Consider the following 18,320-nt stretch of genomic DNA (forward strand, 5'->3'; position numbering starts at 1 on the left):
ATATTGAGAGAGGAAAATATTTTGGACAGTGTACATTCTAAGTGTGAATTCTTTGGAACTTCTTTTCTGAGGATTTTATGGCGCTCTCTTCCAGATGTCTTGTGATGAGAACAGGGTAGTTTGTTTGCGCTCTCTCCACCTCCCAAGATCTGCATTTGTCCTGTGTAGGAAGTGCACAGAGCCTGCTTCTGAATTTGCAGTCTCATCTGATCAAGAGACTATTTCACACTTTTTTTTGCAAAACCAGAGAAAATATATTTTCCATTCCAGATTGCTTGATTTGTAAACATGTTATGCAAAATATGTATAGTGTCACGTATCCTTGATATTTTGATTGTTATCTCTAATTATTCTAGTTAGTAATAATTCTGATTGCTAGTGGAATGGAGGATATCCTGATTTGCTGCTGTCTTACAGGGTTTACTATACTTTGAAGGGGAGAGTATTTGCATACTAATCAAATTCCTAAAATCCCAAAGCCTCTGTATTTCAGACACCAGCACCCACTCCTCCACCTACTCCTGTCCTTTAGTTCTTTTCCAGGAATTCCAGGAAAAACTATGTGCTGGACACTCTACTGACATCTGGAGTTCCTTGTCCAAGAAGTTGAGGGGGTTTATGTCTGTTTGATTAGTGGCTGTTCTTTTCTCTCTCTCCCAAAATTGCCTTTTCAGTCTCTCCCAAAGCAGCTGCCCAAGGTAACAGCCCTCCAATGTATCATTTATATGGATGGCTGAACATTGCTCTCTTTTCAGTATTTCATTGCTATTTAGATGCCAGCTCTTGGATGACACCTACCATGGAAGTCAGATAACAGACTTTAAGAATAGCAAGCAAAATAATCTAAGGTGTAGTGGTAGACTTGGCAGTGCTGGGTTGATGGTTGGACTTCATGGTCTTGAAGGTCTTTTCCAAGCTAATATGATAAGGGATTTTTAATAATTTTGAGTCTTGTCTAAATTAGCATTTTGTCTATATTCTTAATGTAAAAATATAGTTTAGATGAATTTCTGTGATACCTACACCAAGTTAGTGCCACTAATTTTGATTTGCTAAGGATTTAGTTTTTGGACTGCTAGCACAAGTCAGTGGCATCATAAATGTGTGTGAATTACAGTCCTAAAATTTTTCCCCCCTTTTTGCATCAAATTTTAAGATACTCACTACTTTTTTTCTCTGCTTCATTCTCTCAAAAAACCCCAATTCATTATTTTTGGGGGTTTTTTTGTGTGTATGCCCACAATGGCTGAATGGTTGAATTTTCCTTTCAAAGGGAGATGAAGGAGTGCAAGGGGAATAAAACACTACTGTTTTTATGTTATATAAATGAGTTTGTTATGTCATTTTGTTTGTGCGGAAAACAGAAATTTTCATGACTATGTGCTATGGCTTAAATATACTAGAGGTTAAAGTAGAGAAAGGTAAATGGCCTTGTTCTAAGATGCACATACTAGCCTTGATGAAGTGACTGTTATTGGTTAAAGAAAGGGAGAGAAGGAAAAAAAGCAAGCTCTTTATTTCCATGTAGAAGATATGACTTACTTTGTATGACTAAAAATATTGTACTGTGTGGTAAACGTGGTATGAATTAAAAACTTGTTTACAGAGATATTTTGGAGGTCTTAAGCTGCATTGCTTCTCTGGCATGCTGTGATCTGGAGAGCTGGTATGATTTCTTTTACTCCTACTTTAATAGATTGAATTTGCTGGACTCTGCCCTAAGTCAAAGTTGTTCATATTTGAGAGTCATACTGGTTTTTTAGGTTACTGTGTGCATTTGAATATTTATTACAACTATAGCTTGTAGAATTTTCTGCCTGGATAGCTAGCTGTTCCTTTCCTGACATTTCAAACTGAAGGACTGTACATGAAGGCAAATTACTCAGGGAAGATGTTCAGTCTATTGGAAAGATCAGTTTACAGATTTTTGCAGTAGTAAATAGTGTTTTATTTTAAAAATTAGTCAAATTAGGGAAATCCTCTCTTACAGTAATCCTCTCAAAATACATTCTTTTCATACTCTACTTTTACTTTGGGTGGGGTGTTTTGTTTTGTTTGGGGCTGGCTTGCTTTTGTTTTCATTATTATTTAACTTAGCATATTATGGTTCCTTTAATGAGAATAAAAGAAAATGGGTTGGTGCCAGCTTCAGCCAAGATGCCAGAAATTCCTTTGCTCAAGAGGTTTCTGGCCCAAGTGATTGAACTTCCCATGCTAAAACTAAAGTTAGAAAATATTGTAGAGAGATAGTGGGCTATCTCTCCAAAAATAAATTTAAAAAACCAACAAAACAATAAAAACCACTAAGTGCAGTATAGCTTCCTTTTAGGTAGGGGAAAAAATTAAACTAGAACAAGACTTTCAGTCCAAACATCTTCCTTGTCTTTTCTGAGATATTGTAAAACTTTTTGTAATAATTCTGCTTTTTGTGGAGTTCAGGAGCATGTCTGAAGTCACTGTATAAAGAAGGGATCCTGTTGTGGTAAAGTGTTTGTAGACATGAAAGAAGTATTTTCTTAAATGTTCTAATCTGGTCAGATGAAAAAGCTTGCTGCTATTTTAAAATATTTAAAGCTCCAAGGCTTAAAGAGAATGAAGGAAGGCTTTAATGAATGAAATTATTATTCCATTTGAAATTTGTAGTTACAGCTATGATTGAGAGAAAGTCATTTGGATCAGTCATGTAACTGGCATGGTAATTTGTATGCTATAAATAACAATTAGAAAGCTGCATTTGCTGTATATATGGAAGTGATGACATACTATACAATTTCCCTGAACTTCTCCTTATTTAAAAGATGCATGGAAGTATTTGAGGCCAGGTTGGATGGGACTTTGAGCAGTCTGGTCTGGTGGAAGGTGTACCTGCCCACAGTAGAGGGGTTGGAACCCGATGATCTTTAGAGGGCCTTTCCAAACAAAACCATTCTATGATTCTCTTTTCACTCTCATTCATATAATTGCATTAAACAGATAACTGTCTCCCATTTCATTGATATTTTGGCAATTTATAGGATTTTAGGAACTGGAGACCTGTTAGGATAGAACTACAGCCTTCAAAATCAAGATGCTTCTGGGTTGATAATGAACAGGTTAAAGAAATTTTAAGAATATTTACTTACACTAGTTTCATTATATGTTATGTTACTGGAAAGTACTTCTTTAATGTCCAAGGATATGGATATAAAGTCAACATTTAGATTTGGACTTCATTGGTGGGGGATGATGTTGGGGGTCAATTCTTTCAGTTCCTAGTAGTTAAGTCTCATGCAATGGCTTTTTCATCTTTCCCAAGTAAGTTTGGAGTCTCTTGTCCAGTTCTGGTCAAGTGATGCAGAGAAGTAAGAAACTATAGTATAATTACCCATATATTAAACTTCTGTAGCTTCCTAGAGAAGAGATCAAAGTTGATTTCTCCAATAGAAGGGTTTCAGGGCCTGACAAATAATTGTCTGTTCTGGTTAAGTCTTCTAATAGCTAATCATGTATGTGTTTTGGGGTTAGCTGCAGTATATGCTAGTTTTTGCCCAGGTACTGAAAGAGAGGAAAATTCTTTATGGGACGAACTCTGCACAGAGCTCAAGATACCATTAGAACCTTGGCATCAAAGGAGAACTGGCTGTGTAGGAATGTGATTAGTGTGGAAAGTAGAGGTTCAGTGATGTGTGACAGAGATTTGTAGGAAATGAGCCTTCAGTTCTGTTGTTCACCCAACAACTTTGTTAAAAGGCAGATTGAAAGCTCTCTCTTTCTCCAGTCTGGAAAGTCCATTTGGGGAATTGACAAAGTGGAGGCTTATTGGTAGATTATTTATAGGCTGAACAGTGAAAGAAAATATTGCAGCAGATGGAGGAAAAATTAGGTGGAAAAATGAGTGTTTGCAAAATTTGGTGAATTGGTTTTCCTTCTGACTCATTATCTTTTCCTGAGCACTTCATTAACGTATAGAGTCAGAACTTGGCTTGGGCTTGAAGTCATGTGTCATTCTTAATCTGAAGTTTTTAGGACTTCTATTCTTTCTTTTTTCCCTGACAAAAAATGAATGAAATCTGAGCTTAGTATGACTCCAAAGCAGTGTTGCAATATAAGTTTTGAATAATAATAATAATTCCTAAAATGTGGTGAAGGTGCCTTTGTGTAAGAGATGCAAAAGCTGTTGTAACCTTTTCAGAAACCAAGCAAGCTTTTCCTTTGCTGGATGCTTTTACTTATGGTATCTTTCTGTGAAGAAACAACTTGCATTATACTTTTGATTACTGTCATTAAAACCACTGCCAGCTCTGTTTTCACAATTCTGCAGCATAAAATATCTGTATCCAGTAAGTGTGGAAAGGGGAGGATCCCCCAAAAACCCCTAGTTTTCCTTAGAGTGTTTTGCCCTTGAAAAATGTTTGAACACCTGAAAGTTTTGCACTCCTGCAGAAAGAAGGGTCATCACTCTTGCACAATGGCTTAGGTGAAATTGCTGTGAAGACTTTAAAAAAAAGTCTGTTGGTGCAGCCAGAATTAGCTATCATCTTCAATTTTCAGAAGTGTTGGGCTTCAGCATCTCTCTCTATTCAGAGAAAATAATTAAAAGTGATCTGAACCATCCATTAGCCAGGACTGAGACTGTTTTTAATTTTTCTCTTGAAATAAACCATATTGCAGTTTTAAGAGCACCCAACGAATAGTTAAGACTTTTAATTCTGTTCCTTAATTTGTGGAGTTCTCTGCTTGCCTTTTATTATTAGAAACTGAAACTATGAAACATAGTTCTTGCATACATGTCCTACCCTGAGTTATGCTTTTAGCCTGATCTCAGGAAAGAGAGTCACTTTTCTGATCCCTTTTAACTTGAAGAGTTATGCTTGGTGGGATTGTAATCCTGGTCAGTTGGACTGCTGGGGACTGGTTGGTGAACTGGTGAATAATCTGCCTCCAATTATCTTGCATTTCTTACTGCACCCCACTTCTGGAGTTGGGAGGAAATCTAGCTAATGAGTTGCAGTAGGGTAAGAGGGCATGTAGGCTTCAGTTCACTTTGGCAATACAATCTGCATTTTTTTCCTCTAATATTTCAGGAGACAAATTCTTCACCAGCAGGAGAAAGGACAGCTGGTGACAAGGCATTCATGCTATGGGAAACTTGTTAATATTTGAGGTTTCTGCTGAGGACCTGTGTTAGTAGGAGATTAACTGACTTTTCCACTGTCATAGTATCAGCTGTGAAGAACTTTCTGGGGGAAAAAAATAAGTCTTACGTTTATTGCCATGGGTGTATATGCAGTATAGAAAGCCCAGTGGGTGGGATCCAGTGTTGGGACGATGAAGGTGCAGCCTTCAAAGTAAGATATGACATCAAACCGTAGGACTTTGGGGCCAAACAAAATGCCAGCTCATGAAAGAGGGAGTTTTGCATAGGGGCTGGGAGAAATTCAGATCCTTTCAAATCTGAGTAAAGATCTACAGGTCAGACAGACCCAGTCTCCTTTTAGATGACAGCTGGAGGGTGTGGATACCTCAGTTCCAGTGGACAGTGGAGCATGCCTGTGTACAAATATTGAAACCTAATTGCTTGATTCTTATTGATAGGTCATCAAAAATAATGAGCTCTTACTAGAACCACAATACAGCTTAATATGAATTTAAAAACCCATTCCTCTCCTGTCTCAGTTGAGATATTAATACAGGGAATCCACGGTTGTAAGCATCTCTCAATGTGCGTGTATATGTCTGCTCACACTGGATACTGTCCTCATAGGAGCACTGTGAGACTTCATTAAAGATTTTAAAGTGCTTTATGATCCTCAGATAGAAGAAGCTTTGAAATGAAGTGTTTGTTATCAGATAAGTTAGTAGCACATAATAAAGCTATAACCTATTAACACTGGCTGTTAACAGCCTATTGGCATCAGAATAATTAATGGTTCGGTTTTTGAAATGCAATTGCCCTCTCAAAAGGAATGTGGATATGCTATGTATTTTTATGCTCTACTCCATTGTTTTCCAAACTACTGTGCTGCATTACAAACAAAACTCAACATACTTCCCAAATCAAACAAAAACCCAAAAACTTCGCATTAGCCATCTTAATCAATATGCTAACAAGAATAGGTAAAGAATTAATACCTTTCAAATGGCAGTTTTGTGGAAAAATTTCAATTAAAGCTACAGTTATTGAAGAATTACCGATATTGGCCTCCCTAAATATTTTTCGTTCACTGATAATTTACTTACTTTCTGATTAAAAAAGCTTTGTCAATAGAACATTGGTAAGGTGAAATTTTATAGTACTTATTTCCACTTGGATACATAGCAACTCAAGTGAGCACTCTGAAAGTCATCACAGTATTAACAACTCCTTGAAGTAAAGGCTTCCAGGATTTCAGAATGGAGAGTTGGCAAACCATAGTAAAGTTAAGAGGATTTATAGGTCTCAGTAAAATGATTTGGCTTTTGGGAGGGAATAAAATTGTCTGTGACTTAATGCGTACTGCCATACTCAGTGTGAACATGCATAGAACATGTAGCTGCAGTACTTAAAGTATTTTTTCAGGAGGAGGTAGCTGTTTCATAGATATGCATATACATTTGCTTTTATGAAACTGTGTGAATTGGATGCCTAGCAGTTAGTTTGGATTTTCTCATTAGGGATTTAGAGCAGTTATGATGTTCCCTTTGGGTCTTGCCACAAGTAAGATGTTCCCTGAGTTTTCACCACATTTCCTAAATTGCTGTGTTTGGATTAGACCAGCCACAGAACACTCCAGTCTGCTACCTCCAGCTGGGCAATTCTCTGCTCTGGTTTAGAAAGTCACCTGAGCAGATACATCGAGCTGCTTCTATTTCATTAAGTCCCCAAAAATGCAACTCACATTCACTATTACCAGTTTCTTGAGCTTGTAGAGACAGATGGTTACAGTGCAGGCTGCAGTCCTGTTGAAGAAATCCTATCAGTGGCAGAATCCTTGTTTGAGTTTGAGTTTCTGTACCTTATCATGAGAATGGAAGCAAAACATGTCAGAAACAGAGCCACACTAGCCTTTCATGGCCTCCTGATCTCCTGATGAGGCCAATGGCTTATGTTCTATGATAATACATACTAATGATTTTTATTTTCATTCATAAAATATGCTGCTTCTGTCCCCCTCAGTTTAATTCCTTTGAAGTCCCCTCCCATGGATCTCCAAGTTAGTTTCATTCCATGGTGTTGTCATGAACGAGTGATTTAGATACTTAAAGAATTTCTGTTAAAGGTATTGGCACCATGGCTGTGACAGAGTTCAAGATGCATTTGGATATTGCTCTCAAGCACATGGTGTGATCCTTGGGGTGGCTTATGCAGGGCCTTTGTGTTGGACTTTGGTGATCATTGTGGGTCTCTTCCAACACAGAATATTGTGTGGTTCTGTAATTATTGGCAAAAGCAGGTTTTCATATAAATTTGTGAAGCCACAACTTAACAGAGTTTCCCTCTGGAAAGGCTCCCTCTGTTGCTTACTACCTGGATGAAGCATAGCAAAGAAAATCAGATCATAATCAGTTTGAGCAAAGGGGAAGGGAGACCATCCCATTGAATCATGATGTCCAGAATGAACCCTCTTGCCAGAGTTAGCCTCACACTTGATCAGTGGTTTTATGTCTAAAGAATTTAGCAGTACTTACTCTTGGGATAATTTTACGTGGAATGATTAAATAGAAGTTAATATAAGCACAGCAACAATGTAACTGTAGATCTGAAATGGCACTATTTATACTAGCTGTAGCATATTTAAAGCAATTTGCACACACCCAGATACAAAGTGTGTACAAAGGTGTACATGTTAAAAATTTTTCTCCTGTTCATGTGCATTTTGGTTTTTTTAGTTCATGTGCATTTTGGTTTTTTTAGTTTCTACATTGTTACAATGTATAAGTGTACAGAATTTAAAACATATATTTTGAGGTTTTGATCCTGAGGGTGCTCCTGAGAGCTTCCCGAGCGAGTTGTCAGTTCCCTCACTGACATTTACATAGTCAGTTCCATTACATAGTCAGCTCCAGCATTTCCTACCTGTGTTGGGCTAACTCAGGAGTGAGTCTCCTTACAGCAGCACAATACCTGCATCACCATATCCTGTTGCTGAACTGTTTTCTTTACTGTTTCTGCACATTCAGGGTAACATCTGGAAACATCCTGCAGATGTTTTTTAATGTTACAAGATGCTATGATTCTCTGTTTCAACCGCTGTTAGAGCGGTTATCTATGGAAATTTTTGGGAAGACGCTGTGGAGTGTCTGCGCAATACCTGAGTTGCAGCCTGAGACTTAAAGCAGGCAAGGCAGCAGGAGAGATCGAGTTTGCTCTGCTGTCCTGCGGTCCTCCCGTGTCTGGACCTTGATCTCGGGTTTATGGGTGCATGTGGTGTGGGCAGTCTGGTTACAGTCTGGATTAACTTTGGTCTGAGCATGAACCTTTTGTCCTTGAGTCAGGAGGGCGTTGTGGTTAAAATGGGGGTTCCTTTCCAAGCGAGCGCTAGGGTCGGTGTTCCTGGTGCACCGCAGAACAGGGCGTGTGGCTGGAGGGACTTAACATTCACCATTCTGCGCTCTTCGGCTGTGCAGCCCTAATGTGGAATTAGCATAATTGGCAGCTGGCTTTTTAAAGAGAGAAGCCGGTTTTAAGGAGAGAAACTCCACCTGGGCTGCCCTCCGTACTCTCAGAACTCCCCCACTGAACCTTCCCTGTGCCTCGCCTCTGTCCGACGAGGGCGGGGAGCAGAATCCCAGCGGGGTGCGCTGTTCGGCGAGGGAGGCCGTCCCGGCGTGGGCAGGGCGCTCTTTCTTTAAGACGGAGGGAGGGCGGGGCCCAGGCGGTGAGTGACAGCTGGCCCAGGATCATGTGATCCGCCCGTATTTGAAGGTCGCAAAAAAGCTGCTTCCTTCAGAGAGAGCAAGAGGGAGCGAGAGGGAGGGAGCGAGAGGAGAGAGCGAGGGAGTGCAGCCAAAATGGCCGACGGACCGTCTGCTGGGTTCTGAACGTTTGAAATAAAAAAAAGAGGGAAAAAAATTAACAAAAAAGGAAAAAAAAGCCCTAAACAAAAAAGCAAAAAAAACCCCACAAAACCATTTTTGGATTTTTTTTTTTCCATTTCTACCTTGTATGCCTCAACTCGCTGGATTTAAGCACTGCTGCACTTTATGAGGTTAGTGGTACGTTTATGCTTTATTTTGTTTTCACTTATCAGTTCATCTTTTAAAGAGCCTGGGCTGGCCGTTTCCATTCGTGGTTTTGCAGAAGTGTTTTTTCTACCACTAAGACTTTGTTCAGATGTTGTTTGCTTGTACGTGTATGGCACTTTTAGTGGATTTTTGGGGTTTTTTAGAAGGAGCTCTCCGTACAAGTGGATTTGGAAGATATTTGTAATTTAAAACACCTAGGCAAATTAGAGAAGATCGTTTGTATTTTCCGAGCTGCTGAAGCAGAAGATAGTGCTGAAAATCTTGTTTTATTTAAATAGAGGCTTTTTAAAGAAAGATTTCTTCCCCGCAGTACCTAGAGCTCTTAAATCTGCTGCAAAAATTTGCATGTATGAAGCCGAGCTCGGATTCTTTTTGCTGCTGGGTCGGAGCCGAGCCGGCTGGGGCCGTGCTTTTCGCGGGAGCAAGAGACGGAGTCTCCCCGCCGAGCCCCGGGAAGCGGTGCGGGGGCCGGAGCTCCGGCCGGGCTCGGCCGCGGCTGGCGGCCCATCCGGCGTGCGCCAGGTATTCAGGAATGTGCGGGATGCTGGCCACTGTCGAGGTTTTGTGTTCTATGGAAAGCAAGCGTTCATCACCACCTTAGTAAATGTAGGCAAAGGGCTGCGCTTTGTCGCTTTTTTCCCCCCCTCACCCTTCTGTGTTGCTAAAAATTTAAATCCGAGTTATTTTTGCGACTCCCTCCAGAAACAAGCAGAAAATTTAAGGGAAATAGCTGGAGGTTGCTTTCTGAGAACAGGCCCCTCCTCCTGCATTGTAAGAGTGTGATGTAATGCTCATTTCTCTGTGGTTAAATGAAAAAAAATCTGTGGTGGTATACATTATTCTTGACCCCTTCCTCACAGGCATTGCGTTGTGATATTTTTTGTAGCTGAACATGTAAGCAGCAGATAATTCTGCAAATAATTATGTGAATGGTCACTCCACATTGCAGTTTATTAGTGCAATGATTGTGGTTAGCAAGTCAACTTTGTAAACGTACAAGATGGCTCGTATTTTATATTTCTTTGTGGCCTTACGTGCATACTGCTAAACACAAATGAAGGAGAGAGGTTTCAATAAGCTTATTGAAAATGTATCTGGCTGTTTTCAATATAGTCTTGTACTTATTGAGACCTTTTTTTCTGCACTGGCTAGCAAGTATTTCAAATAATTCTGCAGTATGTTAAATTTTTCATGGAAATTAGGAGGTGGTGTCTTCTGAGGTTTTTGTTTCATTTTAAATTAGAGGAAGCCAGTAAGAGAGAACTCTGCTCAAATTCTGAGTGTTTTTTTCCCGGTAATTTTGGTCATTAAGCATTTAGCAGTAATGGATAACTCAGTTAATACATGCAGTAACACATGTCCCTTGTTTAGGGTTAATGAACTTACTAGATTCCACCCTCATGTTATTGGCAAGTATGTGAGGAAATGCTACAAAAACGTTGTCTTTGCCATGATATGTACCCTCATGGCTTTTGTTATTCAAAACTTCTTGGGCTCAGTGGAGATCTGGATGTAGCCAGAATATGTTGAATATACCTGTTGGTTGACAAACAATAATCAAACATTAGAACTGTTTTCAAATGCAGTCTGAAGTAGGAGTATTCTCAGATTTGGTGCTCACTGGACAGAAACATCAATTATTGTAGTTTATGTGGTAATTGCTGTGGAATGGCATCGCTGAACTGAGGAAGTAAAGAAAACCCAAATTGTGTCCTGAGCTGGCAGTATTGTAGGATGTAGTCTTCCCAGAATCTGCACTTCAGTACAGTACTTGCCTTTTCTGTGTGTTTTTTTGCCTTCATGCCTTACTGCCTAGGTTACATACTTCCAGAATGTGTAGATCTTTGTACATACAGCTTGATGGTTAAGGTGGTGGGTGGTTCCCAATAACTGCAACTGCTCCTAGCTACAGAAGCTGTTGTGGGTCAGACAAAAGGCAGCTATTGAAAATAATAGAAATCATTCCAATAAGGAAGCTGTCAAACATGTGAGCAGCTTTGTGAGACTATAACTGTGAATAGGGAAGACCAATTAAAATAATTTCTCCTATGTCAATATGCTTTTGATTCCTCAGATCTTACTGCAGAGTGTGTTGAGGACTGTGCAGTCTGTGCAGCCATAGGATTTTAAGTGTGAATCTGGGCAATTCTCAACACTGTATTCAGTGTATTCCTTCAGTACAGTGGGAACAAAACAATTTTGGGAGACCTGACTTGAGTTGCAATTTCTATATCAGTTTGAAGCTTACAGAGGCATGAGGGTAGGGGAAGCTTTTTTGCTTCGTTCAGTTTGCAGTGACGATGGGTTCAGAAGCTTTAGTAAATTTTTGTTTGTATTTGTATGTCAATTGTTATTGGTATGTACAGGAATCAGTCCCTTTCTAAAGCAGACGGTTTTAGTAGGTTGAAAGCTACAGTGAAGTCCGTAGTCAGCAGAACCCCTGGAGATTTTTGCTCTACATCTAAGAGATTCTTGAAATATAATTGACAAGAAAAGCATTACTACCATTGAGCTTCAATATACAGGAGTCTGCAATTCTAATGGGAAAAATTCAGGGAAAACGAGTGAGTGAAAGATCAGTATGCTTAGTTTCAGTTCCTTTCTTTTATACTCTTTCTCTCCTGCTGAGAAGAAAGAAAAAGAAACTTTGTAAGATCATGGAGTATTTGCCGGCTGATTTCAGCTAAACTTCACCTTTTAAAGATTTTTGTTTCTTACTTATTAATAAGTGGCTTAGTAGAGGAGAAAGTGTCTCAATCTATGAGGAAAAAAAAAATCCATAGAAATAAAGTATTTCTGGAAGAGAGTTTTTATCCACAACTTTCCTAGTACCCCTTTAGAAAGTTGTCGCATCTTGAAGCAGAGTTCTTTGATTCTGGTCATTATGGATCTACATTCCTTTTGGACCAGGGTGGAAGGTGATAAATTATAGTTTATTTTGAACAATATTTCGTGGAAGCTGCACCCTTGGTACTCTATTCAACTGGTTCATAACTGAAAAGTTTCAGTGTTTTTTTTGCTCTAATTGATTAAGAAATCATCTACTGACTTTCTAAGAGCTGTTTCGTCTTGTTCAGTATTGGTTTCCTGTTTAAACAGCTCAAGAATTGAGGCAAGAAAATAAGATACATAGGATGTTTACCTCCAAGGACCTGTATTTCATGTCCTGTCAAGGAAATCAGGTGTGAATATCAGGATTCCAATGTTGTTACCTTAGATTTCAAATAGCAAAACTTCAAATACTGGGCTAGCATTATTGCTCTAGAATTAATTTGTTAAACAGATGTAAAATTCAGGTTAGATTAATACAAAGATGTATTTCTTCTGAAATCTTTAGTTGCTAATGTGATGCTAGCATTAGCAGTCTTACATGGTATAATTACATGTGCCATATTTCAAATATTGGTCAAACAAGTTGCTTAAAGTTGGGTATCAAGAGAACAGTTTTTGGCCATTTCAACATTGAAGGTAAATGCAGAGTTATCATGGAGATAAATACTATATATTGAGAATATTTATATTTTGTTGTGCTGGTGCGGTAATTGTTCTTCAGAACACAGGAGCAATGGTGTCTTTCTGTATTTGTGGTGCTTTTCTGTATTTGTAGTGAATTCCAACTGAATTGGAGCACTTCCCACTGTTTAAGTTCTCCTTTACACATAGGCTTCCTACTAAAAAACACAACAGGGTTTTTTTGCGTTTTTTGTTTGGTTGGGGTTTTGTTTTGGTGGGTTTGGGGTTTTTGTCTTGCTGAGAACACAGATTCTGGGAGCAACATGAATATACCTAAACCTTGGGTTTTTTTTTTTCTTTTTGTGCCATCAACACGCTTCTGAAGGGAATTGCTAAGGTTAATGGTTACTGTGATTTTAAAGTGTATTTTCCTGTCTGTATACAGTATGCTGGCATTATAGCTTAGGTAATTACATGCCATGCTGGTACTACAATTGTATATTTTTTAATAATTTCTGAAAAATTATGTCTTAAGAACTGGTTGATGTGATATTTGGGTGTTATAGATGGGTAAATTGAAAGACTTTTCATTCAAAATATTGTACTTTTAATTAGCCTGTTTAATCGTGGGAAAACAACACAAGAAACAATCATTGGAGTTTTTTCAGATACCTAAGAGAAGATAGATTAATAAAACAGAGATGAACTTTAAAGACAGAATAAACCAAAATGAGTTAAACATCATGGAAAAATGTGTGCTTATACAGCTGGAGATGAGCTAGTGAGGGCAGTTTTGTTAAAAACCACAGTTAGCAAGAATAAAAGTCGATTACTGCTCCTTACAGTGCTACAGTTTGTGTCTGAACTCAATTAAATGGATGTTTGTATATGTTAGGCAGAGAAAATCATCTAAAAGTACCTTGACACTGATAGGTGGAAAAACGCTTAGAAGTGTTTAATGTTTATATTAATATAAACGTGTGTTAAATTGAGACTTTTAGAAGTGAAATGTGACCTTGGAATTTACTACAACAAAACCGAAACAAGGCATCAAGATACAAATGTGTTTGATTTCATGCCAACAGGGGAGTCCTTCTCTTAGGATGGGATGTGTGAGGCCACATTTTAACAGTGGGGAGATAGCAAATTTTGAGGTAGCTCCAATAAGAGCAGCAAGAAGTATTACAGGGAGATAGTCTAGGAAAAAGACACTTCAGCTTTTAATGTTTATTTTTATAGATACATTCTCTGGAAACAAATAAGTAGTTGTCTAATTTGTGTTAGAAGAGCATCATTTTGGCATAAAGCTCCTTCATAGTTGGGTGTGCTTTGAATAGCATAGTTACTTCAGCAACTAAAAAGCAGAATAGCATGAATTTTTTTAAATCAAGGTGACCATTCTTTTTTAGTTCCTTAAAAGTACATGAAAGCCCACTGTACATGCCAAAATTATAAGGGAAGCATGCTCATCTTTCCCAGTGTGCTTAGCAGATGTAGGGTTAAGGCTTCCTGAAGTACAAGTCTGAGTATAGCAGCTGAACCAATTTGAAGTAAAACAGAATATTGCCTTAATTTCTGAATCAGAGTAGAAGTGTTTCTTTAAAAAATAAAACAATGGGAAAATTACTTCTGGTATTCTCCATGGGTTTTTCCTCTGCCTTTAAGCATAGCATTTGCTGAATAACATAATCACAAATCTGCTGTTGACTTGTAATCTCAGTGGCTGTTGGGCACAGCCTCCATGTACGTAGGCAAATGGCAAAACTTAAACTGCAGTGACACTGCTAGAATTGGGCGTTTTAAAACAGCTTTTGTAGATTCTGAGTTTTTTGAGCTACTTATATGAAAATGGGAAAGATTAAATATGTAATCTGTTAATGCCGCTTAACCATTAATTAAAGTTGAGCTTAATTGTCCCATTTTACATGTGCTCTGTGGCAAATATACATAAATGTGTTGTCATTGTGGTTCATTGTATGTTTGTGAACTTGATAGTGTCTGAACTATCCAGTTTTCCAGGATGCAGTGTCCTGTGTCACTTAAACCTTCCTTAAAATAAGTCTTGAGTATTTTCTTCCACTTTTTCCCCCCCGGTTTGAATTTTAGTGTTGGTAGTAGAAGACATTGCAAATTAATATTGGAGTGATAATGTAGCAGCATTCATGCTCTTGTTGCAGCTTCTGTATCAGCATTTATATTTTTAATTGTATATAATTTTACTTAAGCAACCATACCAGATTCAGGGTCTGATTTAAAACACATGGTTCTAATTTTGTGTTGGTACTCTAGAAATATTTGACTACAAAACAGCTTTCTTTGGCAAGAGGTTGGCTACTACTGAGAACTTTGTCAACTGAAGTGAAATTGATATATTCTGATACATCACTTTGCCTGCTAAATATATGTGTTTGTGCCCAGCCTTTTGCTGAACAATTCATAGGGAGGATGATTTCGTCACAACATATAAGTGAATTTTGGTATTACTATGCCTGGAAATTCTAATCTGGTAGCTCTTGCTGGATTTTTTTCCAGGCGCTTCTGCCTCTTGCTTGGAGAGAGTTTGAGGACAATAAAAGCAAAAATGGTTACCTTCCATATGCCGGGGAAGAGAGGGCAGAAGGTACCAAAACCTGGCACATGTTTTTTTCCTAGCTTATTCCTATGCGTGCTGAAAACCAGTAGTCCTGTGAAACAGAAAATAGTAGATTGTTTCATTCTCATATGAATTTTTAAAAATGAATTCTTCCATATCCCAGTTAAGACCATATAAATAAACCTTTCCTATTTTGTTAGATTTTACTTGGGTACTATTAGTGTTATTACCCCCCGGTTTTAGTCAAGGGATCTTCTATGATAAATATTAGAAAAATACAAAATAGTACACTTAAAACGGGTTAAGTGTTCACTGTAAGTGAAAAAAACTGGTTAAAAATATAAAAATATAGCACATAGAAATAGAAGATGTCCTGTTGAGGATATATATATATGTATATATATGTCATTTTATATCTAGCTCTATTGCTCTTTGTGGATGTCAGTACAAGTTCATGTGCACTGGTTGGAATATAAGTGTGGGCTAGGTTTAAGTTGCCTCTAAAAATGCTTGGTTAACCTGAAGTAAAACCCCAAAAGCTTTTTTCAGCCTCGTATAAAAAAAGGTAGCAGCTGGTGCTACAGAGGTTGGTTGTAGCAATATTAATGGGAAGTTTAAATTAAATAGCTTTGTGTTACAGAGTCAAGTTTTCTGTTCCTTTGGAAGTAATGTTCACATTATCTGCTTGATAATTATCAACCAGACCAAGCAATGCTGAGAGAGAGTACAAGGCATTAGAGTTATTTTCTTTGATTTTATCTTTGCCTGTGTCCTGTAATTCTATTCAGAGCACATCTAGATCACCTTGCCAAGAACACTTGCTAACTAGTATGCTGGCCTTGCTGTAGCATTCGTGACTGCTTTGTCTGATGGAAACTCACTGATGGTGGTGTGGTGTGGGAAACTATATCAAAATCTCAGCTGGGTGGAGATTAAATCTTCCTAGTAAGTTTGGCTACATGTATTTGTTCAATAAGATATTTCTCCTAACTTTCCTTAATAGGCAAATATGTTTTGAAAGCCTCTGAATTACAGTAGGAAGGCTTAGTAAGTGACCTGGGATGGGAGAATCCTAAGCCTTACATGCAAGTAATTTTTCAGCTGTTTTAACCAGTTTAGTCTACTTGTACAAAAGCTATCTGAATTTGCATTTAACCACCTCATCTTTCATGGTAGCTATTCTGGAATGGTGACTTCTGATTAAGTCCGTGAGTGATTTTATCACAAAATAACACATTCTGCATCAAATTAACTCTGCTGTGCTGTTAATTAGGAGATAGTTTTGCTCTACATTTGCCAGTTACTATAAATAAAATATACATTCTGACAGAGAAAAACTGTAGGAAGTGTGTTTTAACCAGATTTTAAGTATAACAAGATGAAAAGGGCAAAAGCAGACAAAAGCTAAACTTTGAGAGACTAGAATTTACCCTGGCTGCTTAAACTAACCTAAAGCCACAGGTGCACAGTTCTTTAAGCTAGCTTGCTGTAGTTGGGCCATTAAAAACCAAACAGGTAAGTTTTTGGAAAGTCAGCCTGTCTTGATAAAATTCTGGGGACAAGATTGTTTCTCTGATGTGGGTTTAAAGTGGCTATTCCAAAGATGATATGCTGTATTTGGGTGTTTCGTGCTTAGAAAAAGCTGAGGTTGGCTGTGTAAGTCTCTGTTACATTCTGCTTCGGTCCAGGTAATGTGAAGTGAAATTCTCCTACTGTGGACTTGCAAGTATGGGATCAACTTAAGTTTATGTAATTTCCCTTGATCTTTTCCTTTAAAAAATGCTAATTGAAGCATCATTTAAATAAGATAGATAACTTGGTTAAGTTTAACTGCTTCTTCCCCTTTGCATTTTTAGGCCATTTTTCTGTTGTGTAAGTACTATTCTAAATATTAGTTGTTGCGATCATTTTAGCTTGAGCATTGCTTGCTCTATGGTTTTAATATTAAGCTGTTAAAAACAGGCTTCATCACTGGCTCAGTGCATTAATAAGAACAAGGCTGCCGATTGCTCTTCATTTAAGTTTAATTATAGCATGTAACTCAATTTCCTTTTTTCGTCATGTTTGTTAAGAAACGTAGAAATAATTGTCTATTTTCCAGCTTACTACGTTTTTTTAATATTTGTGTGTGTCTGATATGGGTGTGTGTATGCATACATGTAATAAGTGCATGTTGGCAGTTACTACAGTTAAAAACCACCAGGTATCAACTGACAGGTAGAGAGACTTCTTGGCAGGACATAGGTATTCAATATACAGTATAAATGGCTCTCAAAGTCAGTTCAGATTTTGTGTTTGAGAAAAGCCTGCACAAAAGAAGCAAGTGCCTTTCTGTAAGGTAAGTGTACAGATGTAAGTGGAGAAGCAGAAGAAATTCAGAGACTCTCTGAAGTCCACACAAAGTCAAAGGCAGAGCCAGATTCGAACTCAGCAGTTCCTGTCTTGTGGCCTGGGGTTGAAGCCAGTCATACACAGCTGCGTTGAATTATGAATACAATAATGCTTTTTTTTCCCTTCATGGATTTATGGGAACAAAGCTGATTTAACCAAAATCGTAATGTGGGTAAAAAGATGGAATTCTGTAATTCACCTTTCTCATAATTTCAAGTGCTAAAACTTTAGTGTTAAAAGTTGGTTCGGCACTTAGGGGCTTCCACTTGGTAAGGAGCATGATTACTGTAGCTGGGTCACAAATTGTGACAAATCTTAGTCCAGTGCCTTGAGGTCAAACTAAGGGCTTTTTCTGAGTGTAGAGGAATTCAGGCTTAAAAGCTCTGCATGCTACCTTGAGAAATACTAATGACACAAAGAAAATACCCTGAAATTTGATTTTCTTTGATGTTTTAAAACCGGTGAGAACCTAGTTCAGAGGCAGTCTGCCTGAAGTTGACTGTTCATTCAACTGAAATTCACATTTTATATTTAACACTTGTGGGGTTTTTAATGAGGCTTTAAACATTGTTATTCTTCAGTGCAGTATGAAAGACATGAGAACCTGCTCATAGGTTTGATGCCTCATATTTTGTTCCCTCCTGAAGTAAAATCTTGGAATAGCTTCTGTTGAATATAT

At 38.1% G+C, this 18,320-nt stretch overlaps 1 protein-coding gene across 8 annotated transcripts in view; it reads left to right on the forward strand.

The window, feature by feature from the left end:
- The window catches only part of TNRC6B (trinucleotide repeat containing adaptor 6B), a 139,005-nt gene that overhangs the window by 40,321 nt on the left and 80,364 nt on the right, over positions 1-18,320 (forward strand). Inside the window, exon 1 of one of the 8 annotated variants that reach the window (XM_063395968.1) lies at positions 8,243-9,174. The exons of 6 other annotated variants lie outside the window; for them this stretch is intronic. Coding sequence is in view for 1 of the 2 variants with exons in the window: in XM_063395967.1 (XP_063252037.1) it covers positions 9,163-9,167 (5 nt within the window). In the remaining variant the exon portion in view is untranslated. Of the gene's footprint in view, positions 1-8,242; positions 9,175-18,320 lie in introns of those variants that run through there. One more of the 8 variants, XM_063395967.1, reaches the window with a different exon arrangement.

Source organism: Prinia subflava, chromosome 4 (assembly GCF_021018805.1).
Source record: "Prinia subflava isolate CZ2003 ecotype Zambia chromosome 4, Cam_Psub_1.2, whole genome shotgun sequence".
NCBI lineage: Eukaryota > Metazoa > Chordata > Aves > Passeriformes > Cisticolidae > Prinia > Prinia subflava.